The sequence below is a fragment of the Nansenia antarctica genome, assembly GCF_963989245.1.
Source record: "Nansenia antarctica genome assembly, chromosome: 11".
NCBI lineage: Eukaryota > Metazoa > Chordata > Actinopteri > Argentiniformes > Microstomatidae > Nansenia > Nansenia antarctica.
In genome coordinates, this window is record NC_137681.1 from 1,757,169 (window position 1) to 1,769,668 (window position 12,500).

At 46.3% G+C, this 12,500-nt stretch overlaps 1 protein-coding gene across 1 annotated transcript in view; it reads left to right on the forward strand.

Annotated features, from left to right (window-relative positions):
• reep3b (receptor accessory protein 3b) overlaps nt 1-12,500 on the forward strand; it is a 34,323-nt gene that overhangs the window by 12,742 nt on the left and 9,081 nt on the right. Inside the window, exons 3-4 of the mRNA XM_080541702.1 lie at nt 10,539-10,615; nt 11,532-11,652. Coding sequence (XP_080397828.1) covers nt 10,539-10,615; nt 11,532-11,652 — 198 coding nt within the window. The remainder of the gene's footprint in view (nt 1-10,538; nt 10,616-11,531; nt 11,653-12,500) is intronic.

Consider the following 12,500-nt stretch of genomic DNA (forward strand, 5'->3'; position numbering starts at 1 on the left):
TCTGCCAGGACCTTTACTTTAAACTTAAAAATTATCTGGCGTGCACGTAGATCCACAGTAATTGTTGGAATTAAGCCCTGCCTTAGACGGGAGGAGACAGAGGTGTGTGGGGTCTTCCAGGTGAGGAGGGTGACTTCAGCTGACCCTCTCTCTGACGGGGGACCCCGAGGAGTCCCTGGACCGCAGGGGTCATGAGAGGGGGTGACAGGGGTCATGTGATCATGAGAGGGGGGTGACAGGGGTCATGTGATCATGAGAGGAGGGTGATAGGGTTGCACAGTTGGTGGACATGCTGTAGTCTGTTGACTAAAGTGGGAGGGGAGGCCAGATAGAAGTGCAAATACAACTACTCCTTTATGAGGGAGGGGATGAAAGCATGGGTGAGTCTCTCTGCCACAGTAAAGGAGAGGAACGGTCTGACCTGGCAGTGTTTTCTTTCGAGTGAAAGAATGAATGAGAGTTTTCTGATACCGAGTAGGAGATTCAGTGGGTTCACTGAGTGCTGGTGTCAGTCAGATCTGTCTGGCTTTTGTGTTCATTTAGAAACGGAACCAGAACAAAGCTAGTTAGTTAGTGTGTTGTGTAGAGGTTTAGAGGTAGAGGCGTCAGGACATACGCTAGCAAAAGATGCATGATTCATGGCGCAGGAGGTAGAGCCGGCGTCTAATGATCGCAAGGTTGGCAGATCGGCGGTTCGAGCCCCGACTGGCCACATGTCGAAGTGTCCTTGGACAAGACACTGAACCCCAAATTGCTCCCAGTGAGCGGGCCGGCGCCTTGCATGGCAGCTTGCCGCCATTGGTGTGTGAATGTGTGTGTGAATGGGTGAATGAGAGGCCGTTGTAAAGCGCTTTGGATAAAGGCGCTATATAAGTGCAGTCCATTTACCATTTAGAGGTAGAGGTATCAGGACGTACGCTAGCAAAAGATACATGATTTATTCTCAACATGAAACATTAACACAGGCCGTTTCTAACTGTCTCTTGGTATTTTTTGTGCCATTTTCTCTCTCCGCGTCTGAGAGAACGACATGTACCCTTTTCTAGCCCAGTCCTCCCAATGACAGGCCGGTCTCGTTCCCAGCGTGGTGGAGTGCTGCAGTGTCCAGGCGGTGATTGCTTCAGCTCTCTGTAGCAGTAAGTGCAGCCTCGTCTCCAGAGAGACGCCGGTTCATCAGGACAGCCAGCGCCCCCGGCTTCCCTCTCTCCTCTCCTCCTCTTTGAGGATATCATCAGTCTACTCTCCTCAGCACTTTTCTTTTTCTCTTTCTCCCCCCTCCCCGCCACCCCCCCAACCTCCGCCCTCTCGGGGAACCTTGATAGTGATAGTCTCACCTCCCCTGGCTTTTATCTCATTCCAACCGACAACTTTATTCTCTTCAAAAGAATTACATTGTGTTACCAATCGCATTTCTCTCTGTTTTTCTTTTCTGTCGACGTTTCGTCACGGTAAAAACTTATGTGTGTGTATCCATAAACGTGTACAGGGCATTCCGGCTCATTCCAGCCAGGCCTTCCTCTGACAGGTACACTGTATATCAGACTGTATTTCACATCTGACGGTTCCTCTGCAGTGGGAAGGGAGATGCACGGAAATGAAGAGAGACGTTTTATGTGCAGCTGAATGATGTAATTCATTGCGGTGTTTGTGAAATCCAGCCCTCAAGGCTGCAGCAGATATAGCAGTCGACCTGAGAGTTGCAGCATGTACGCTTTTCTGCACGGCTCGGCTGGTTCCGATATACAGACGCCTCTCTTTTTCTATTATCGGCCTCCGCTCTCTGATTTCCTGCAATATGTGAAGTTAATGAAAGCCAGCGTCTCCCGCGTCTGAGTCTAGTTTTAGAGCATGGAAATATATATATATACGCCTGGGTTTCCGTTAACCGGCAATTGCCGGTCTTTGTCCGGTAAAATTTGGTGAAGTCCGACAAATGGAAAAGTCGTCGGACATATTGTCCGGTGAAAATAATTCCCTTTGAATACAATTCGCTAAAGCTGGCTGGGTGCGTTCGTAAACACGCTCTGGAAATCCGATCAGCACTCGCGGAACGCCTCTCGTCCAATCGAACGACTCGGTCGCTCTGTGACATCGAAGCCAGCGTGCGCTCCGGCGCTCTCAGAGCGTGTTTACGAACGCACCCCTAGAAGTTTCCAGCCAGCTAGCTGAAGCTGCTACACACACCAGAGCCATGGCGACCGAACGGCAAGTTAAACAACATACTATAAAAGTGACATTGTTTTACTCATTACTCATACGTTTGTTGTCATTCGGCGGTGCTAATAGTCGCTTTCTTTTTTAATTTATTTAATTTATTTTATTTTAGCAGTTTCCCCGAAAGTTAAGTGTTTGTTTTTATATCACTATTTGCACTTCTGGTTAGATGCTAAACTGCATTTTGTTGTCTGGTACTTGTACTCTGCAATGACAATAAAGTTGAATCTCACCTAATCTAATCTAATCTAAAATAATCTAAGATAATCCCATCACTATTACTCCCTATTTTCATCAGTGTTTCAATCCTTGAATCTGTGATGGAAATCAAGCAAAGCCACTTCAAGTCTGACTTCCATGGTACCTGGGAACGCGTTGTCGGAGAGAAACGCCCTCTGTACAAAGGACCTACTGACCAAAATCCCTGTTCCCCATAGCCTACATGCTTGCACTGTTACTGTTCAATAAAATGTTATACATCTAGACATTGTGGTATTTCTTTATATACGTATCCCAGACTGCCTATCAATTGTTTCTCAATAAACAGTTATGTTCTTCCCATTGTCATACTTCCGAGCTAAACGAAATGCCTTCCCAACCAGCGAGACTTATAGAAATGACGTTGTTTTATTGATTTTAAAAAAAAAAGGGTAAAACTGTAAAGAGAAAATAGAAAACTCACATTAATCCCAAACAATTTAACAAACTTCAGTTAACGTAATGTGGAGTCCGTTCATTGATCGATGCTGTCTGTTCAGTTCCCAGTGAGGCGCCCGTTCAGCGCTGGACCCGTTCAGCGCTGGATTTGACGCATGGCATAGCGCGCATGCGTCAAATCATGTTATATTATTATATATTATATAGCTCGCATCTAATCGTATCGGATGAGAAATAGACATTAAATGGCATATATAGGCCGCTACACAACAGTAATCACCGCGACAAACAGCTATATTAGATTTGGAGAAGAAAAAAAATATGATTTTGAAATTTTTTTTTTTTATTATATTTTAATATGATGACCGGAATATATCACGTTTGTCCGGTAAATCGAATTCTTCCCGGACACGATGTCCGACGGCAAATTTTTCTAACGGAAACCCTGATATACGCTGTATTTTTTGCCCTCACACGCAGGGCACAGGCTATATCGAGCATAGGATGAGGCTACATACCTGTTTTGTTTTTGAAGTAAAGCCTAAATAATGCTTAGGCATGGTTTCTATCCCTCTAGCCCTTTTTTTTCTCCCCTCCTAAGAACTTTATTTGGCCGAAACTGGGACACGTTTTAGCCAAAGGTTAGTCATGTTAATAGAATGTTCTAGTTCTACCATGCTGAGCTTTGACAAACGGAAAGTTAATTTCGGTAAACTTCGCTAACTCCCAACGCCGACTTTTTACTGTCGGGCTGGAGAAAACAGAATAAATAGCATTCCACCACCGCAAAGGCCGTTTGTGAGCATGTCACAGCTGTGGCTGGGTTTGTCTTTGAATGCAACAGGGACCGTCAGACTAGTCATTCAGACAACCTCTCCTCAAAGCCTCTGGAAATAGCCCTGCACAAGTCATGCTTTGTGTTGTTAGCCTTTTTCTAGGCTGGGACACTTCTGGTTTACTGGTTTGCTCTGAGGCAAATGTAAAGATCAAACAGTGAGTGTGTGTGCATGTAGTTTACCAGAGGTTAGAGGACTTTGTTTTTGATATGCTGTAGCTAAATGAAATGGTGATTTGTTAGTATACTGTTTTTTAACTGAACACAGTTCTAACTAACATGTTATATATCCAGTAAGCTGTCATTTGTTTAGCTTCTGTATTTCTACCCTGACTATGATTATATCTTTTCAGAGAGAACCATCTCTTTCATTTGTACGCAGTAGCCTATTAGTATAGTGTTCCTAATAAAGGGAGACCCTACCCAGTATTAGTATAGTGTTCCTAATAAAGGGAGACCCTACCCAGTATTAGTATAGTGTTCCTAATAAAGGGAGGCCCTACCCAGTATTAGTATAGTGTTCCTAATAAAGGGAGGCCCTACCCAGTATTAGTATAGTGTTCCTAATAAAGGGAGACCCTACCCAGTATTAGTATAGTGTTCCTAATAAAGGGAGGCCCTACCCAGTATTAGTATAGTGTTCCTAATAAAGGGAGGCCCTACCCAGTATTAGTATAGTGTTCCTAATAAAGGGAGGCCCTACCCAGTATTAGTATAGTGTTCCTAATAAAGGGAGGCCCTACCCAGTATTAGTATAGTGTTCCTAATAAAGGGAGGCCCTACCCAGTATTAGTATAGTGTTCCTAATAAAGGGAGGCCCTACCCAGTATTGGTATAGTGTTCCTAATAAAGGGAGGCCCTACCCAGTATTAGTATAGTGTTCCTAATAAAGGGAGGCCCTACCCAGTATTAGTCTTAGGGATGCACGATATGCATTTTTTCCAACCGATACCGATACCGATATTTACCCGCTTCTCGTGGCCGATAACCGATACCGATACCGATATTATTATTATTATTTTATTTTTTCTTTCCTAGCCCCAGGGGAGCCCCCCCTCCCAAATTTCGTTATTTGGTACCTGTACTATATCAATGACAATAAAGACCATTCAGATATAATTTCACAGTTGATAACCTGTAGTTCATGCACACCTGAAGGTAAGAAAGGCTATGTAGTGAGCAAAGATTGATGATTTAATATTCCATAGTGATCTCACCAAATCTAACTTACATCACTATTGTTAACACAACAAAGAGAACACTTCTGACTCTTCAAATGTTCATTTATTATTTCCTCTAACAAACTAAATCTGTTATAGACAGTGCACAATGCGTTTTTTAGCCAAGATCTGGCCTCCTTTTATGAAAACAAAAAAGGCTCACGACACCTAAGAGTAATTAGATGCGTTGTGCGACCTCATCATTGTCCGAGTCTCTCCTAGGGTCATAGCTGTAACATACTGTGTGTTGTCTCACTACACCACACTAACACTAGGGGTGTAAATCACCAGCTTCATCACGATACGATATTATATCGATTTGTTTGTATGACGATACAATGTTTGATGATATCACAATGTCAGTCACGATACGATTTCGATTCGATTCGATTCAAGATCGATATGACGATATGATCGATATGACGCGATATCATATGCCAATCTAACACAATTATCAACTCACAAAAACAACTAGAATATTATTTGACCATTTTATTTGTGAGCTCTTCCAGGTATCCAGCATTTAAATCATATTGTATTATACAGTATTCTTCTGTTACAAAAAGAAAAATAGACCCGTTCACTAGTCTCACAAACAAGAGATATTCAGCTTTAAAACATTAATGTCCTATGAAACAAAACTGGAAGAACTTGTCCCCCCTTTTTAAGGCAGGATTTTTGTAAACGTTCACTTTTTTACTGTCTCATAAACACAGTATTTTTAACAGTTAGAACTGAACCAAGGTCACCATTTAACCTACAGTATATTTGTGCAATAATAATAAATAATAATAAAATAATAATCAATAATAAGTGCAAATGCAGTACAGTGCAGTACATCTTATATACATTCTTCTTAACCAAAATAAGTTATCAATAGGAATTTTGTTCAGGTTTATCCAATGAAATTGGACAAGCAAACCGGAGTAAAGTAAGTAAGGTCCAACCTGCAGCCTTTGCCCATTCATAAGCCAGATGCTTTGTTACAGACCAGAGCATTGACCAATCACAGTCGGCTAGACTAGAGCATTGACCAATCACAGTCGGCCGTGGGCGGGCTTGGCAGTCGCAGCTAAAACCGCTTCGCTGTTCTCCGCCGCAGTCCCAAAATGCAGAACACACAGTGTGCAGCGCTCTTTGACTTTGTAATTTGCCGCTGCTAGTCGCGCGCTGCACGGAAATGGTGACAGTCACGCAGAATGTGCCATTTCAAAATAAAGGTGTATCTTTAAGATGACGATATAGATCGATATTTTTACATTGCATCGATGTAATCAGATCGTTAGTCAATGAATCGATGCATCGATGTGAATCGATGTATCGTTACACCCCTAACTAACACACTGATGTGATCCGCTTTCTGTATCCGTCGTGTCCCAACGGAGTTGCCGTAGGTCGCGGCCAGCAACCAGAAATAAACTACATGTCTACAGTAAAGTCGTGTCCGTGTCTGTCAAGAACATTACAATAGCGAGCAGCGGTAAAGCTGTCAATTCCCTTGTCATCCAGTACCGGGAAACCGATGTCAGGGCTATGTGGCACTAAGTCCGCCCAGCATGGTGTCGGTAAACCTGGAGACATGTCCGCGTTAGACTGTGATGGCAGCGGATCTTCTCCCGACAGGCTAGCCATGCGACTTAGCCGTCAGCGGAGAAGTTTCTTGGGGAACACTGCACAGTGGATACACTCATCGGTAGAGATAACAGCGGCCTGGGCGTGGATTAATCCCAGACACGCTGCGCACTTAGAGTGGGTGTCCCAGCTAGCCATTTACGTCTCGGCTGTGCTAGGTCCGCTAGCCTCAACGTTAGCCATTGCTGGCTAGGGGTTGTAGGCTAGCTGCTAGCAGGCCTCGCTACTTCACCCGTTAGCTTGTCAGCTATCAAGGGAAAACAGAGGGGCCAGGGGAGGGATATTACTATCTACCCGCTACAAGATGTTTCGTTGTGTTGTAACTCGTAGACCTTTGCCCTCCTCTCCGAACTTTTGTCGAACATGTGTTGCAAATTGCAAACGCAATATCTGCCTTAGAAATTGTGAAGAATGTCCACACCGGGGAAGGCATGTTTCGCTCGCGTCTCGTCTATACAAACTGCGTGCCTGAGCGCGGAAACCGGAAGCAGAGCGCGGAAACCCGAAACCGGAAGCAGAAATATTTCTGGCTTCATATTATCGGTTAAATATCGGCTACATTTTATTATAAATACCGATACCGATAAACATTAATTCCTCAATATCGGGCCGATAAATATCGGTGCCGATAATATCGTGCATCCCTAATTAGTATAGTGTTCCTAATAAAGGGAGGCCCTACCCAGTATTAGTATAGTGTTAATAAAGGGAGGTCCTACCCAGTATTAGTATAGTGTACCTAATAAAGGGAGGGCCTACCCAGTATTAGTATAGTGCTCCTAATAAAGGGAGGCCCTACCCAGTATTAGTAGTGTTCCTAATAAAGTGTCAGGTGAGTCGCCTGATATCAGCCTTGAGATCTAGTGAGATCAGATGTCTATGTGCACTGAAGTAGAAATAAGATTGACACACAAATTACTGTGTTCCAATACCTCGCTTTCTCTCCCCTCCCTCCCTCCCTCCCCTCCCTCCCTCCCTCCCCCCCCCCACCTCCCTCCCCCCCCTCCCTCCCTCCCCCCCCTCCCTCCCTCCCCTCCCTCCCTCCCTCCCCCCCTCCCTCGGACACATGGTCAATCACGGGAGAGCCGGTGGGGAGTTCATTCCGAGGCCGGCCAATTAAAATGTGATAGTAATTCCGCCGCTGCTGCATAGAATAGATTCATTTTCTTACTTTGTTCACTGAGGCTGAAAATATCACCTGATACCCCCGAGACCCCCCCCCTCTCAACTGAAGGCTGGGGAAGATCACATGACTGTCTGCTCTACCTTTTTGAAATTGAAATGCTTACGGCACCCTTGAAAGAAAGCCTGAAGCAGCTCAGAGACAGAGGAGGCAGGCAGGCAGGGAGAGAAGGGGGGAGGCAGGGAGGCAGGGGGAGGTGGGGGGAGGCAGGGAGAGAAGGGGGGAAGCAGGCAGGGAGAGAAGGGGGGAGGCAGGGAGAGAAGGGGAGGCAGGGAGAGAAGGGGGGAGGCAGGGAGGCAGGGAGAGAGAGAGAAGGGGGGAGGCAGGGAGAGAAGGGGAGGCAGGGAGGCAGGGAGAGAGAGAAGGGGGGAGGCAGGGAGAGAAGGGGGGAGGCAGGGAGAGAAGGGGAGGCAGGGAGAGAAGGGGGGAGGCAGGGAGAGAGAGAGAGAAGGGGGGAGCATACCAAGTAGGGCCTTGCCTCTCTCTGGCGGCCCCAGAGGCTGTGCTGGAGGAATACTAAAGCCACGCAGCCACCAGCCAAGGAACTGCTCCTCCACTCTCTGGGCTGGTGCCTCCTTCCTTGTCATACCAGGGGAAGGGAGACAGGTGATTGGCTGTTACAGTAATGATCCACTAGCCTCTGGTGAGATTTAGTTATTCCTCAATAAAGTGTCAACCCGGTAGGGGTTGAGAGAGAGTCCTATGTAGAGGAGAGAGTGAGAGGTCAGTGTTGCCAGATGGGATTGTTTTCCAGCCTAACCACAGTCTGAAAGCCACCCAGTGTGATCATAAGAAGCCCATTTGGGCAGGAATACACCCAATCTGGCAACACTGTCTCCTGTCACGTTGGTAGGGGTGAGAGAGAGAGTGTCCATCATCACTGGTGTTGTGTGGGGGTTGTGTGTGGGGGTGTGTGGGTGGACAGATTCAAAATAAAAATCAGTTTTGGCAATTATATTTGTCAGAGACCTTCGGCTATATTCTTTTGATAGCGAAATATATCCAATATTGATAATCTGACTCCAATGTTATTATCACTATGTGCAAAGAATCGTTGAGTCTGGCCTCAATTAGTGCAAGCAAGGTCAAACAGAATGAGCCTGATTGCTTGTGGGAAATATCGGCTTGACAACCTCTGAGTTTTAGCCCCGAGGCTTTGAGCTACCATTTCTTCGACGGCAATAGCCTCGAACACCTCACACCAAACACCTCACATCGAACACCTTCATCCAGGATATATATACGACAAACGGTGTGTCAACAAAGCCTGGAGGATCATCAAAGACCCCAGCCCCCCCAACCACAGTCTGTTAGACCCCAGCCCCCCAACCACAGCCTGTTTGAACAGATGCCGTCCAAAAGACAAGGCCTCTTCTGGGGCCTCACAGCCACTTTACTACTGAACTTTCTATTATCACTAGAGGCACCACTAGTGTATCCTGCCTTACCTGTACTACTGTCACTTTTATCTTGTATTATACCTATTGCCTTACTGTCTGCAAACTGTCTGGATACTGCTAACTATATCCTTGTGTAATATCACGTAACAATAAACTTGAAACTTGAGATCAGATAATCCTGAGGGCCTTTCTGACACAGCGGTCCTTGTAGGAGTCCTGGGTGGAGGGAAGCTCACGTCCGCTGGTCTGGTGCCGATCTTGGCCTCTTCTTGTTGAAGTCCACCACCAGCTCCTTGGTCTGGTCGGTGTTGAGAGTGAGGTTGAGAGTGAGGTTGTTGAGAGTGAGGTTGTTCTCCTGGCTGTACCGGACCAGGTGGTCCTCCTCACTCCTGTAGACCGTCTCATCGCTGTCGGTGATCAGGCCAATCTCTGTGTGTGTGTGTGTGTGTGTGTGTGTGTGTGTGTGTGTGTGTTCTAAATTGAGGAGGAGTGTGCACCACACTAGGTTTGGCCTGGTATTAGAATCCTCAGAACGTCATACCGTATACGGTGATACACTTTAGCACTTGTAGCGAATCTAGAGCCAGTTCTCTCTTCTCCTCTTCCTCTCCACAGCTACCAGCCCAGAAGTCAGATTAATGACCATCTCCACAGAGAACACAGTCATCCACTTGTTACCTTGCGTTGCTTGTGTGCACGTTTATCTAGCCCATTTCTTTAGCAGGCGTGTGAATCATAGACAGCACAGTGAGTCCGTTTGCGGTCTGTGTTTCTGGGTGTTGCTATGTGACGTTTCGGCTTCGGAGGAGAAACCCCCCCCGTTCCGTCTGCCTGCTTGTCTCATTGTGCGAACGGACGGGAATCTAAATCCCCGAGATGTTTTTCACACCGTGATACCGACCCAAAACCAGCAAGTACGGCCTGGCACGACCAGGGTCAGCCCAGGCGCTCTGTTCCCGTGTGGCGTTATCACAGCTGGCAGCAGACAGGCTATCTGGCCGGCCCGCCTGGCTGACACAGGGCTAGAGGGCGGAGGCGCTGGAAAAAGCAACGTGAGAAGAACAGAGAAGAAGAGAACGGCTCGGCTCCACGTTGTAGCGTTACTTCCCCTCTCTCCCTCCGGTTTTTCCTTCCCTCCCTCCTTTTCCTTCCCTCCCTCCTTTTCCTTCCCTCCCAGGTGAAATGATGATGTGTCCTAGTCGTGGTCAGCAGAGCAGATCTCACACGCTGATCTCTGTGTCTGACTGACCGTGTGTTTAATTCTCTGTGATTTGAAGTCGTGTTTTTCTTCATGTTAATAAACTCACTGATCTCAGTGTGTGTGGTTGTTGTTATGGTAACTCAGCGTGTGTGGTTGTTATGGTAACTGACTGTGTTGTTGTGTTTGTGGTCCTCAGGTGCGTTGGATGATGTACTGGATCGTGTTCGCCCTCTACACGGTGCTGGAGACCATCACGGACCTGACTGTGGCCTGGTGAGACCACCGCCGACACTCATCCTTCCAGGGCCTGAAACACATACTAGCATACTTAGCATACTTTATGCTAACAACGCTTCAGTTTGCGTGATTAGCCCTCTGATTGTGTTGAACTGAACAAACAAGTAATCCTGTTTAGTTTAGATAGAGAGAGAGAGAGAGAGAGAGATCGATATGTAGGTAGATATGTAGATAGATAGATAGATAGGTAGATATGTAGATAGATATGTATATAGATAGATAGATAGATCTTTATTTAGTCAGGACAGTGCACATTAATGAACAGTCACTTATACAAAGTATGCTGACAGTAAATATACCGGATTTAGCTGAGCTAATTTTCATCCGTAGTCCTCATGACATCAAATTGTACTATAGATTAAAAACAACAACAATAATAATGGGCAAGTTGGGCAACATCACAACAGAACACAATAGGACATAAAACAATGAGTCTGGGGTTGTGTCGTCTTGAACGTCAGAAAACAATCAGACAAGACAGACTGACAATCAAGGATTTTAATGAAATTAAGTTGCCCTTTTTGTTTTTGTTTTTGTTTTGTTTGTTTTTAAATTGGGAAGACTCTGAAATGAATGTGTAGGTTTTAATGAGATTTAGACTGAGAGATTTAATGAGAACTGTTCCCGGGTGTGTGTGGGGGGGGGGGCATGGTGATGATGAATAGGGTGTCATGTTGTGGTCTGTTGTCTTCTCTCGGTGTCGTCCCCCCCCCCCCCCCCCTCTGTGAAGGTTCTCACTCTATTACGTGTCCTAATACGTGTCTTCCCCCCCCCCCCTCTGTGAAGGTTAACGTTGTCTTCTCTCTGTCGTCGTCGTCCCCCTCTGTGAAGGTTCCCTCTCTACTACATGTCCTAATATATATATGTGTGTGTGTGTGTGCCCCCCCCTCAGGTTCCCTCTCTACTATGAGATCAAGATCGCCTTCGTCATCTGGCTGCTGTCTCCCTACACCCGGGGGGCCAGCCTCATCTACAGGAAGTGCCTGCACCCCCTCCTCTCCTCCAGAGAACGGGTTAGTTACCCCTAACTACCCCCTAACTAACCCCTAACTAACCCTAACTAACCCCTAACTAACCCCCTCCTGTCCTCCAGAGAACGGGTTAGTTACCCCTAACTACCCCTAACTAACCACTAACTAACCCTAACTACCCCTAACTAACCGCTAACTAACCCCTAACTAACCTCCTCCTGTCCTCCAGAGAACGGGTTAGTTACCCCTAACTACCCCTAACTAACCACTAACTAACCCTAACTACCCCTAACTAACCAACCACTAACTACCCCTAACACCTGCACCCCCTCCTGTCCTCCAGAGAACGGGTAAACTAGCCCTAACTAACCACTAACTAACTAACTTACTATCCCTAACTAACTAACTAACCACTAACTAACTAACTTACTATCCCTAACTAACTAACTAACTTACTATCCCTAACTAATTAACTAACCACTAACTAACTAACTTACTATCCCTAACTAACTAACTAACCCTAACACCTGCCGTTCACCTCATGGTCAATTTATTTAAACACGCACCAAACACCACACATTCATACTGTAACACATCAGGAACATCTCAGTAGCCTCGTTCACCACAGGCGTGAGTTTGAAGTCTAGAAAGTGTCTAGATCGGGGGGCGGGGGTGGTCTTGGTGTTCAGAGGGGGGGTCTTGGTGTTCAGAGGGGGGGTCTTGGTGTTCAGAGGGGGGGGGGTCTTGGTGTTCAGAGGGGGGTCTTGGTGTTCAGAGGGGGGGGGTCTTGGTGTTCAGAGGGGGGGTCTTGGTGTTCAGAGGGGGGGGGTCTTGGTGTTCAGAGGGGGGGTCTTGGTGTTCAGAGGGGGGGTCTTGGTGTTCAGAGGGGG